The sequence below is a fragment of the Mytilus edulis genome, chromosome 14 (genome assembly GCF_963676685.1).
Source record: "Mytilus edulis chromosome 14, xbMytEdul2.2, whole genome shotgun sequence".
NCBI lineage: Eukaryota > Metazoa > Mollusca > Bivalvia > Mytilida > Mytilidae > Mytilus > Mytilus edulis.
In genome coordinates this window covers 49,367,770-49,380,601 of record NC_092357.1, presented here as the reverse complement: position 1 = coordinate 49,380,601, position 12,832 = coordinate 49,367,770, and the positions used below count along the sequence as shown (strand labels likewise).

Below are 12,832 nucleotides of genomic sequence, written 5' to 3'. Positions count from 1 at the left end.
ATCAAACCGGTAGCGGTTTGGTGTGTTTGGTGTGTTGGTGATGGTAGTACATCACAGGGTAACGTTATGCGTCTAGTGTATGGGACTGTCATATGGATGTCTTATGCCGCTGGCTAGCAATATTTTTTTTGCGAAAAGAAAGCCGAGTGAGTAAGTCTTTCCTGTCAGTACATAGCCTCTACATTATCAAAACTTCAGCAGTAGCCTCCCCGCAGTAGCACACGGTAACTGATTGCAATAAATCAGGCGAATCTGTTGGGGATCTCGGAGCAGCAAGGGCCCCAGAAATGCAGTGTGTAGGCCAACTGGTATGTGGACATGCCCTAGCACTCATTAACCTTGCCCCACCTATGGGAAAAAATAGTCGGCCAGGAGAGGGTCGCAGCCTGGTTACGGCAACTTTCCTACAAGAAGAAAACTCCAACACCAACATCAACGGGAAGATCAGACTCGTAAGCCAAGGAAGGCATCTATCTATTGGAAGGAAAACCATAAACAAATAACCCTGATCCACCAGGTTGGAGAATGAGCCAGGGGTAATCTCCCCTACTCATAAAACCGCATCTGATTACGGAAACAAGGATTAAAAAAAATCTAACTCGTCTCGTAACATCAGAATACCAGCAGAATTCTGCGCATATGAATGTGACTAGTGAAAGCCAACAGGAAGCTAGTCACATGAAAAGTGTCCTGAATGCGAGAACCAAACTTAAATTGGGTTTTATGAATGTCCGTTCCATGTATGAGACAGGAAAACGAGCCCAAGTGTTAAGAGAAATGAAGGAAAACAAGCAGCACATATTAGATATAAGTGAATGCAGATGGACAGGGTTTGGCAAAAACTTGACAAATACAGGAGATACAATCATATATTCTGGTAGAAAAGATGACAAACACCAGGGGGGAGTTGCCATCATCCTCAACAAATCAGCCTCTAAATCACTCATTGAGTATAATCCAGTCAATGAAAGAATAATAACAGCAAGACTAAATACAAGACCTATAAAGACATCAATCATCCAAGTTTATTCTCCAACAAATGAAGCTGATAAAGAAATTAAGATAGAATTTTATGAAATGCTCCAAGCTGAGATAGAGAAAATCTCGAAAAAAGACCTAACAATCATCATGGGAGATTTTAATGCTAAAGTTGGGCAAGATAACAGTGGTTTTGAGAGAATGATAGGGAAACAAGGCTGTGGGATCATGAACAAAAATGGAGAACATCTAGTAGACTTTTGTGGACTGAACAATCTTGTAATAGGTGGAACATTGTTCCGACACAACGATGTCAATAAGCTGACTTGGGTATCACCTGGAGGCAGAGATAAAAACCAGATCGACCACATGGCAATTAACGGCAAATGGAGTAAATCCTTACAAGATGTGAGAGTAAGGCGAGGCGCTGATGTTGGAGGTGACCATCATCTTGTCACAGCAAACATCAAACTTAAACTCATGAGAGCATCAGAACCTTGCAGAGTACAGAGATTCGACATAGGGAAACTCAGACACATGAAAACCAATCATGACTTCAAATTAGAACTGAAGACTTTTATTAGAACAACTCAAAAGTAACAACACTGAAGAAAGTGAAACAGCAGATGAACAATGGCAAGAAGTGGAAGATCTGTTTAAAAAGACCAGTGAAAAACTATTGGGTTTCAAACGCCTAAAGCACAAAGAATGGATCAAACAAGAGACATGGACGCTGATTGACAACAGGAAAGAGCTTAAGAAAAAGATCTGCAACACTCACTCTGATAGATTAAAAGAGAGACTAATGGGTTAATACTCCAACTGTAACAAGGACGTTAAGAAAGCCACCAGAAAAGATAAAAAAGATTTCATCGAGGGATTGGCTCTAGAGGCTGAAAAAGCTGCGTCCGAGCAAAGAATGGGCGACCTTTACCAAATTACAAAGAAAATGTGTGGTAAAAAAAAACCACAAACATGCCAGTAAAAGACGAACAGGGTAATCTAATAACATCTGAACGAGAACAAGAGAATATATGGAATGAGCACTTCAAAGAAGTATTAAATAGGCCAGAACCAGAAACAACAGCAAACATACCCATAGCAGAGCACGACCTTGAAGTAAATATAGAAATTCCACCAAGATCGGAGATTATCAGAGCAGTAAAGAGTCTTAAAAACAATAAAGCCACAGGAAACGATAAGCTATCAGCAGAACAATTTAAATCAGATCCAACCTTAACAGCAAACATTCTTCACACACCATTCAAAAAGATTTGGCAAAATATCAAGATACCTAAAAACTGGTCAGAAGGTAACATCATAAGACTGGCTAAGAAAGGCGATCTCACAAACTGCAATAACTGGAGAGGAATCATAAAATAAAATTGAGAATGGAAATGGGGAATGTATCAAAGAGACAACAACCCGACCATAGAAAAAAACAACAGCAGAAGGTCGCCAACAGGTCTTCAATGTAACGAGAAATTCCCGCACCCGGAGGCGTCCTTCAGCTGGCCCCTAAACAAATATATACTAGTTCAGTGATATTGAACGCCATACTAATTTCCAAATTGTACACAAGAAACTAAAATTAAAATAATACAAGACTAACAAAGACCAGAGGCTCCTGACTTGGGACAGGCGCAAAAATGCGGCGGGGTTAAACATGTTTATGAGATCTCAACCCTCCCCCTATCTCTAGCCAATGTAGAGAAGTAAACGCATAACAATACGTACATTTAAAATTCAATTCAAGAGAAGTCCGAGTCTGATGTCAGAAGATGTAACCAAAGAAAATAAACAAAATGACAATTATACATAAATAACAGACTACTAGCAGTTAACTGACATGCCAGCTCCAGACTTCAATTAAACTGATTGAAATATTATGATTTCATCATATGAATACCAGTCACAATCCTTCCCGTTATGGGTTTAGTATCATACCATCATAACTTATATGAGAAGAACATAACCCGTGTCATGCCAACAACTGGTTTTTGAATAAATGTGTTTAGTTCGATGCAAAGACCCTATAAGTGAATCAATATTAACGCCAAAATATGCAATCTTTAATGACCTGACAACAGTATCGTAACTATATCCCTTCTTCACCTTATTACCTATCCCAAGTAAAATTTTCACCAAAATATTAATAGACAGAATTAAAACAGCAATTGACAACAGACTCAGAAAAGAACAGGCAAGCTTTAGAAAAGGAAAGAGTTTTTGTGACCACATATGCGTGCTACGAAACATCATTGAACAGTGCACAGAATGGCAGAGACAATTGATAATCAACTTTATAGACATTGAAAAAGCCTTTGACAGCATACACAGAGAAAGCTTATGGAAGATTTTACGATGCTATGGAATACCAGCAAAAATAGTACAACTTATCGAAATGTTCTATGCAGAATTCAGATGCACTGTGGGAACTTCATCAGACATCAGCTTTCTAGTAAAATCTGGAGTTAGACAAGGCTGTGTTATGTCTTCCCTTCTATTCATAATAGTTCTCGATTGGGTAATGAATTCCACCATCAGTAACAGTAACAACACATGCATTAGGTGGACTCTTTTTAACTACCTAGAAGATCTGGACTATGCAGATGATCTGGCCTTATTGTCGCATCTAGAAACACACATGCAAGCCAAAACCACTAAGTTACAAAAGAATGCAAGTTTGATTGCATTGAATATTAACATCAAGAAATTAGAAGTCATGCCTCTTAACACCTCAGAGCCTCCTTTAATAGATTTAAATGGGACACCCCTAGATTGCACATCATCTTTCACCTACTTGGGCAGCATAGTAACATCTGAAGGAGGAGCAGACAAAGACATCAGAGCTAGAATAGGAAAAGCAAGAACTGCATTTTTAAAACCAAGACACATCTGGAAGACAAGCAACATCAGTGAGAACACCAAAATTAGATTATATAACAGATGTGTACTAGTAGTGCTACTATATGGGGCGGAATGCTGGAAAATGACAGAAAAAGACATCAACAAGCTCTCCAGTTTTCACAACGGTTGCTTTAGAAATAAATTAAGGATATTCTTGCCGCGTAAGATCACCAACAAAGACCTCCATGAAACAACAGGATCCAACAACATGGAGACTTTATTGAAGCAGAAAAGATGGAGATAGATTAGCCATGTTCTTAGAAGACCAGCAGAGGACTTGACCAGAGTAGCCCTAAGATGGACACCTAAGGGGAAAAGGAAGAAAGGATGCCCAAAAACAACTTGGAGGAGAACAGTTGAAGCTGAAATGAAAAACATGGAATCAGCTAGGGTGTAATAGAAAAGAAAGCACAGAATAGAGATGAGTGGAAAAAACTAGTCCTTGCCTCCGGGCATAATAAGGACTAGGTAGGTAAGGTAGGGTAGGTAGTAGCGGTTTGCACGTCACCCTACTTTTTGGTAAAACTTGTGTATCCTTACGACGCTCATGGTGCATTCTTCAAATCCTTATGCTCAATGCTTTCCATCATTCTCTTTAAAAGACGAAAACCTAAAAAAGAAAAATTAAAAAAAATTAAAAAAATCAAAAGTCAATAAGAATTTTACATGTTTAAGGTTCTATGAACAAACTTTTTACTGTGGGACGATTCAACTATAATATTTAGCTGCATGCATAGTTAATGGCGTATAATGAAAGAACGTCAATGTAGCAAAGAAAGTAAGTAAGTAAGTAAAACTTTCTTTCATTTCGGCATGCAATAAAGCAGTCAAACATAAGCTCTCAAGAGGTTTTTTACCGAATATAATTCATTAAAAAACATAATAGACTAGAAGCAGATGTCACATAGGCTCAAACTAAATGTACAGAAATGCTTACCTGAATTAACTTAGTTCTAACTGTTAAAATGCAAATACAAATAGGGGCAAATTAATATAGAATCGGTGCTAGTGATAAAACAATAACATAGGCGCTAATGACAGAATCAAATCAGCGCAAATGCCCATACAAAGATAACAACAATATTTTTTTACTCAAACGTTGTTAGCCTTGTTAAAAAAATGCTAATATTTCTTGTTTTATCAAAAATATTGCAGTGATGATGGCAATCAGTTATTTACTATGCCTCTGGATAAGTGACTTTTTTTTTAATTTGCAGAATAAAAGGTTAAAGATACTTCAACTTTTTTTGTGTATTGAATAAGAAAGTAATCAGTTCTTTATTTCAGTCGAAATCGCAAACCTCCATTGGATTTAAGTTTTTTTTCGTAAATAAGGGTGAGGTTTTTTTATAAAATATAATGAACATCGTAGAAAAGATACTAAAATGTTGTTCGCATTAATGTTTAGCAATGTTTAGAAATACCAATTATTCCTCTTTTACAAAAAAGTATGCACTGTTGCTAGAAATGAGTTATTTCATTTGCCTCTGGATTAGTATAAAGTGAAGAAAATCTTAATTTTAGAGGAATAAGACTGCAATTATTTCTTCATCTCATTAAGATTTAACATGCTTTATAATCGAAAAAAATCACCCATCATATTTTTTTTTAGAGTGTCCCAATTGCATATTTCCTTATTTTCATTGAAAATGATTGCCCGAAATTTGCAGTATTTGATCATTAGAGCAATTTCGGGATAGGTTTAACAATTTAACACTCATCGGGTTTACAAAAAATGCCTATAATTTAACGGCAATCGCAAATTTTTTTTCAGGGTTAAATTTTTAGTTTTAGCAGTATATCTCTCTTCTCTTCTTACAAACGCAAAAGTTAAGCTATGAATGATCAGTGACTGATCCCGAAAATAGTAACGCCTAAGGTTGAAAGTGCTGTACTTGTTTATAGAGTGATTAGCTGAAATAAACGTTATAAAGAACGACGTTCTGTGTTTCCTTTTTGATCCCTAATACTATCAGTACTTTGATTGATTGATTTGTGTTCAATGCCACTTTCAACTTGTTCCCTGTTCTTTATCTGTTTGGCTCTGACAGATATAAGGATCACTTGACAACAAAGGTATCTGAGATTCCCGTATGTTTCAAGGGAGAGGACCGCAGGATTAGTTGGAAAAGAGAGGCGGCCGATATCAAAGGGACATTCAGAGTCATATGTCATAAACTGACAACGCCTTGGTAAAAGACCAAACGACAAACAACAGTACAAAAACCAAATCATAGAACCTTGGAATCGCTTGACTTTGATTGGCACGAAGCAGAAAATAAAACTATGATATAGGCAATGGACACATAGTACATATTTTAAGAATCTTGTTACATGTAGCCAGGACGATATTTTCGAAACACAATCATTTAACCATGTTAACCAAGCTTAAACTTTTGTTTAGCTCTTAATTGATATTTGCTGCTTTTTCCGCTGTGAATGCACTTTTCGCAGTGACAAGCATTACAATTTTAACAGAGATTTGAAGGTAAATTAATTTGTCATTTTATTCGCAAATTTATACAAGACTAAACTGTCTACGAAATTAGTTCAACAAATTTCAACATTTTCACAATCAATAATTGTATATGATGAAAAAAAAACTCATTTTAGTTAATAAATACTGTTTTAATTGTCGATTATTGTAATTATGTTTTATTTTATTTTTCATTCTTAAAGAAATAATGCATCGGGTTTGATATTCAAACATTGAAATATAATAACTTAATATGAATTCCTATACAGACATGAACAGCTCGATCATACATCATGTCGATACTAATATTTTTGAATCTTACAAAATTATGCTATTTTTGTTAGTCGTTCTATGACGTCTTTATAGAAGTCATTTGCACTCATTGATATCTTAGTCTGGAAAACATAATTAAATTTATAAGTTGTAATTGGCTTTGGAAAAGCAGTCAGGACATGTAAATACTCTAAAATTGGTACTTTGAATCGTTAGAAATTTTTTTAGTTATATCTTTGTGCTTTGCGACATATGTGTTGTGTTAGGTGTTTTCGTTTGATTTTCAAAGTTGCATTCATGTTGTGCTCTTACATCACTGTTCTTGATAAGGGAGAGGTTGAGCGCCCACAAATAAGTATAATTCCGCCACAATTTGTATGTGCCTAAAATTCAGTAACCTGTGGAAGTTTGATATTTTAACGCCTTTTCTGCCAGCCACTTATTAGTACCATTGTAAATGTATTTCTTTATCAAACCATTGAAACATTTTGAATTCCAGTAGCATTTGAACTTTTAGTCTTTACAGCGAAAAGTATTCGTAGGCAAGGTTTTATTCTTGTTAAGAACATCCAATTTGTATTTTTAAATTTGATACTATATGATTTAATCCTCTTGCTGTCGAGTTTTGTCTTCGCAGAAAACGCATCCTGACGTTTCATATAGTTGTGACGATACAAAACATGTGTACCTTGGTATAACAATGCAATTCCCTCCGTCTACAATTTTCCTGTGTCAATTTAGCCGTAATAAGAAAAGCGATGCAGTTTCATAAAGTCATTATGTTTTTTTGTCTGAGTCAGAAATTTGATTTCGCGCAAAACGTTACTAGTGTGGATCTAGCCGGCGTTAATATTCATGAGGCTAGCCGTCAATAATATTCATGAGATCAAAACCGCGTTCGATGAAATGTTTTGGGTAGTTATTAGATTGTGACAATAAAATAACTTTTGCTGTTAATATCCATTATGGTTATGCTATTTATAGCAATATAAAGTAATTAGGAAATAGTAAGCCAATAGGTGTCTTCTGCAAGGTCCGCGTCATTTAAAATGAAAGTAAATGAAAAGTTTAATTGCATTGCCTCACACAACACAAAACAATTATGAACATTAAAATGTTGTTATTATTGAATCAATGTAAACTATAGTAATTAAAACAAGATGATTAAATATAGGGTAATTAAATGGAATTAATTGTCATATGGGCATTCCATAATCTGTTCGTTGTCTACAAATATGGTCCAATTCTAAAACTAAAATATACAATACATACGATAGTATCACACAATTAAAAAGATCAGAAAAACAAGAAACATAGTTTATTGAAGGAATATAATAAACAGAAAAATAGAAACTGTCAATTACTATTTCAATGACATAATTCTTCAAAATTACGGAGATCAATAAGAGTCTTTAATCTCAACATTACCAGTCCATTTAATTGCCTTTAAAATGGCCCATAGCACTTATGCCCTAGACCCGTACGAGTTAGTCAGAAAAGGATAAGGGGGGTACCCTGGTATATCACAAATTCGAAAATGAACTATTGCCGGCTGGCCAAACGAAGAGATTCTCCACGTGGGCAATGATACCAGAGGAAGAGGTACTTATTGCCTTTAAAATGGCCCATAGCACTTATACCCTAGACCCGTACGAGTTTGTCAGTAGAGGGTTCAAAGGGGGGATATGGTATCCCGGATACAACGAATTCGGACTGAACTATTGCCGGCTGGCCAAACTAAGAGATTCTCCACATCGACCATTATACCAGAGGTAGAGGTTGGTATTGCCTCTAAAATGGCCCATAGCACTTATGCCCTAGACCCGTACGAGTTAGTCAGAAAAGGATAAGGGGGTACCCTGGTATATCACAAATTCGAAAATGAACTATTGCCGGCTGGCCAAACGAAGAGATTCTCCACGTGGGCAATGATACCAGAGGAAGAGGTACTTATTGCCTTTAAAATGGGCCATAGCACTTATACCCTAGACCCGTACGAGTTTGTCAGTAGAGGGTTCAAAGGGGGGATATGGTGTCCCGGATACAACGAATTCGAACTGAACTATTGCCGGCTGGCCAAACTAAGAGATTCTCCACATCGACCATTATACCAGAGGTAGAGGTTGGTATTGCCTCTAAAATGGCCCATAGCACTTATGCCCTAGACCCGTGCGAGTTAGTCAGAAAAGGATAAGGGGGGTACCCTGGTATATCACAAATTCGAAAATGAACTATTGCCGGCTGGCCAAACGAAGAGATTCTCCACGTGGGCAATGATACCAGAGGAAGAGGTACTTATTGCCTTTAAAATGGCCCATAGCACTTATACCCTAGACCCGTACGAGTTTGTCAGTAGAGGGTTCAAAGGGGGGAAATGGTATCCCGGATACAACGAATTCGAACTGAACTATTGCCGGCTGGCCAAACTAAGAGATCCTCACATCGACCATCATACCAGAGGTAGAGGTTGGTATTGCCTCTAAAATGGCCCATAGCACTTATGCCCTAGACCCGTACGAGTTAGTCATAAAAGGATAAGGGGGGTACCCTGGTATATCACAAATTCGAAAATTAACTATTGCCGGCTGGCCAAACGAAGAGATTCTCCACGTGGGCAATGATACCAGAGGAAGAGGTACTTATTGCCTTTAAAATGGCCCAAAGCACTTATACCCTAGACCCGTACGAGTTTGTCAGTAGACGGTTCAAAGGGGGGATATGGTATCCCGGATACAACGAATTCGAACTGAACTATTGCCGGCTGGCCAAACTAAGAGATTCTCCACATCGACCATTATACCAGAGGTAGAGGTTGGTATTGCCTCTAAAATGGTTCATAGCACTTATGCCCTAGACCCGTACGAGTTAGTCAGAAAAGGATAAGGGGGGTAACCTAGTATATCACAAATTCGAAAATGAACTATTGCCGGCTGGCCAAACGAAGAGATTCTCCACGTGGGCAATGATACCAGAGGAAGAGGTACTTATTGCCTTTAAAATGGCCCATAGCACTTATACCCTAGACCCGTACGAGTTTGTCAGTAGAGGGTTCAAAGGGGGGATATGGTATCCCGGATACAACGAATTCGAACTGAACTATTGCCGGCTGGCCAAACTAAGAGATTCTCCACATCGACCATTATACCAGAGGTAGAGGTTGGTATTGCCTCTAAAATGGTTCATAGCACTTATGCCCTAGACCCGTACGAGTTAGTCAGAAAAGGATAAGGGGGGTAACCTAGTATATCACAAATTCGAAAATGAACTATTGCCGGCTGGCCAAACGAAGAGATTCTCCACGTGGGCAATGATACCAGAGGAAGAGGTACTTATTGCCTTTAAAATGGCCCATAGCACTTATACCCTAGACCCGTACGAGTTTGTCAGTAGAGGGTTCAAAGGGGGGATATGGTATCCCGGATACAACGAATTCGAACTGAACTATTGCCGGCTGGCCAAACTAAGAGATTCTCCACATCGACCATTATACCAGAGGTAGAGGTTGGTATTGCCTCTAAAATGGTTCATAGCACTTATGCCCTAGACCCGTACGAGTTAGTCAGAAAAGGATAAGGGGGGTAACCTAGTATATCACAAATTCGAAAATGAACTATTGCCGGCTGGCCAAACGAAGAGATTCTCCACGTGGGCAATGATACCAGAGGAAGAGGTACTTATTGCCTTTGAAATGGCCCATAGCACTTATACCCAAGACCCGTACGAGTTTGTCAGTAGAGGGTTCAAAGGGGGGATATGGTATCCCGGATACAACGAATTTGAACTGAACTATTGCCGGCTGGCCAAACTAAGAGATTCTCCACATCGACCATCATACCAGAGGTAGAGGTTGGTATTGCCTATAAAATTGCTCAGAGCACTTATGCCCTAGACCCGTACGAGTTAGTTAGGAAAGGATAAGGGGGGTACCCTGGTATATCACAAATTCGAAAATGAACTATTGCCGGCTGGCCAAACGAAGAGATTCTCCACGTGGGCAATGATACCATGCAGAGGAAGAGGTACTTATTGCCTTTAAAATGGCCTAGAGCACTTGTACCTTAGACCCGTACGAGTTTGTTAGTAGAAGGTTCAAAGGGGGGATATGGTATTCCGGTCAACAACGAATTCGAACTGAACTATTGCCGACTGGCCAAACTAAAAGATTCTCAACATCGACCATTATACCAGAGGTAGAGGTTGGTACTGCCTCTAAAATGGCCGATAGCACTTATGCCCTAGACCCGTACGAGTTAGTCAGGAAAGGATAAGAAGGGGGTACCCAAGTATATCACAAATTCGAAATGAATTATTACCGGCTGGCCAAACGAAGAGATTGTCCCCGTAGGCAATGATACCAGAGGAAGAGGTACTTATTGACTTTAAAATGACATAGCACTTATACCCTAGACCCGTATGAGTAAGTAAGTAGAGGGTTAAAAGTGGGGATATGGGATACCGGTTTACAACAAATTCGAACTGAACTATTGCCGGCTGGCCAAGCTAAGAGATTCTCCACATCGACAATTATACCAGAGGTAGAAGTTGATATTGACTCTAAAATGCCCCATAACACTTATGCCCTAGACCTGTACGAGTCAGTCAGCAAAGGGAAAGGGGTTTATTGAACTGTTGCCGACTAGCAAAACTAAAAGATTCTCCACTAGGGCCACGATAACAGGGACAAAGGTAGTTATTACCTTTAAAATGGATAAAAGCACTGATGCCTTAGACCCGTAAGATTTTTCAGAAGAGGGTTAAAAATGGAAATTAACTATTGTTGACTGGCCATACTAAGAGATTCTCCACGTTAGCCATTATTGGTTAACCTATCGCGGGAGCATAACGTCCGATTTATTGTACTTGTCCATTGTCGACGTCGTACTGTCAGTGACTTCGCCTTGGAATACGAATATGTATATTTAATGTACTGGCTGAACAGTTGTTGTAGTACATATTGCCTTAACTATCATCTTTATTTATGATACCGTGACCCGGATCTCGAAAAAATGAAATCAGTCAGATCGGAGAACAGAAGACAGAAGCGCTGTTACCAGACTATTCCGAAATAGAATTACCGGAGAAATAATATCTCGGAAATACGTTGTGTGTCGCTTTCTCAAAGTCGCTTGCTACAGTAATCCTTAGAGTTTTCCGAAACGTGTTTATCCCAATTCAATCCACTTTTCCATAGATCCTGTACGAGCTTCTTTGTTCGTATTGTGACCGGGCTAAGTATTCTAAGTGGATCGTATTTTTTCGAAGAATTTTCAAAATCTCACTTTTTGTTACAATGTCTAGTATTGGAATATCACATTTAGTCCGGCGGCCACAAGTATATTTCAGTCCGTACTAAATTATAATCCTGGTACCTTTGATAACTATAATCAGACGAGTTGTGCACATCCTGATTTAAGCATGAACATTGGCATAGACCTTCCTGAAATATTACTCTTTTATTTCAGATACGAAGGCATTTGAAAAAAATGTCTCACTGCCGGTTAAATAAAAAATGGCGGACATCATACTTTAATCGGCCCAATATAGAAGGCTAGTACTGTGGATTCATTTATTTTCGTGGGTACCAATTTTCGTGGATTCAGGGAAACTTACATATTCGTGGATAATTAATTTCGTGGTTTTACCGAAGTTTGCATACTAGTACAAGCCTTTGTAAAATTTGTCATTCGTTGAACATCAAATTCCGTGGTTTGCCTGTACCAACGAAATCCACGAGAAATTGGTATCCCACGAATAATAATGAATCCACAGTATGTGAAAAGGATCTATCAGCATGCTGCTATAATAATATTTGGTACAAACCTTTGTTATGTAATACTTTTGTATATATTATATAGATAAAATGTCTCTAAAAACCCTACTTTCGGTAGAATCCAATATGGCGGACATTGACTAAAATAAGCTTATTTTTTAGGGAGGGGGATTGAAATGTGTTTTAACGTATTGTTACTATCATTAAATTGTACAGGAACATTTCGTTGATGCTTCCAAGGGATACAATGTATAAGATATATGTCTTAAAAATCCTTTCTTCCGGTAATATTCAAAATGGAGGACATAAATATGTCATTTTTTTTTATTTTGATATTTATCTTTTTTTCAAAATGTGAAGAAAGTGGTTTTTTTTTGTGGTGGTCATCAACTTTAGGCTTCAATTTATCCTCTAAACCACTTATC

At 38.0% G+C, this 12,832-nt stretch overlaps 3 protein-coding genes across 3 annotated transcripts; all 3 read left to right on the top strand.

Moving 5' to 3' along the window:
- The first annotated feature begins 639 nt into the window (after positions 1 to 639).
- LOC139504290 (craniofacial development protein 2-like) lies at positions 640 to 1,578 on the top strand. The gene has a single exon (XM_071294356.1). It carries the CDS (start codon positions 640 to 642, stop codon positions 1,576 to 1,578), a length of 939 nt encoding a protein of 312 aa, XP_071150457.1.
- Positions 1,579 to 1,953: 375 nt separating this feature from the next.
- LOC139504289 (uncharacterized) lies at positions 1,954 to 2,361 on the top strand. The gene has a single exon (XM_071294355.1). It carries the CDS (start codon positions 1,954 to 1,956, stop codon positions 2,359 to 2,361), a length of 408 nt encoding a protein of 135 aa, XP_071150456.1.
- Positions 2,362 to 3,382: 1,021 nt separating this feature from the next.
- Positions 3,383 to 4,132, top strand: LOC139504288 (uncharacterized). The gene has a single exon (XM_071294354.1). It carries the CDS (start codon positions 3,383 to 3,385, stop codon positions 4,130 to 4,132), a length of 750 nt encoding a protein of 249 aa, XP_071150455.1.
- Positions 4,133 to 12,832: the final 8,700 nt, after the last annotated feature.

Coding starts and splice junctions, on each gene's coding strand:
- LOC139504289 (XM_071294355.1), top strand. CDS start 1,954: ATGCCAGTAAAAGACGAACAGGGTAATCTAATAACATCTGAACGAGAA.
- LOC139504288 (XM_071294354.1), top strand. CDS start 3,383: ATGTTCTATGCAGAATTCAGATGCACTGTGGGAACTTCATCAGACATC.
- LOC139504290 (XM_071294356.1), top strand. CDS start 640: ATGAATGTGACTAGTGAAAGCCAACAGGAAGCTAGTCACATGAAAAGT.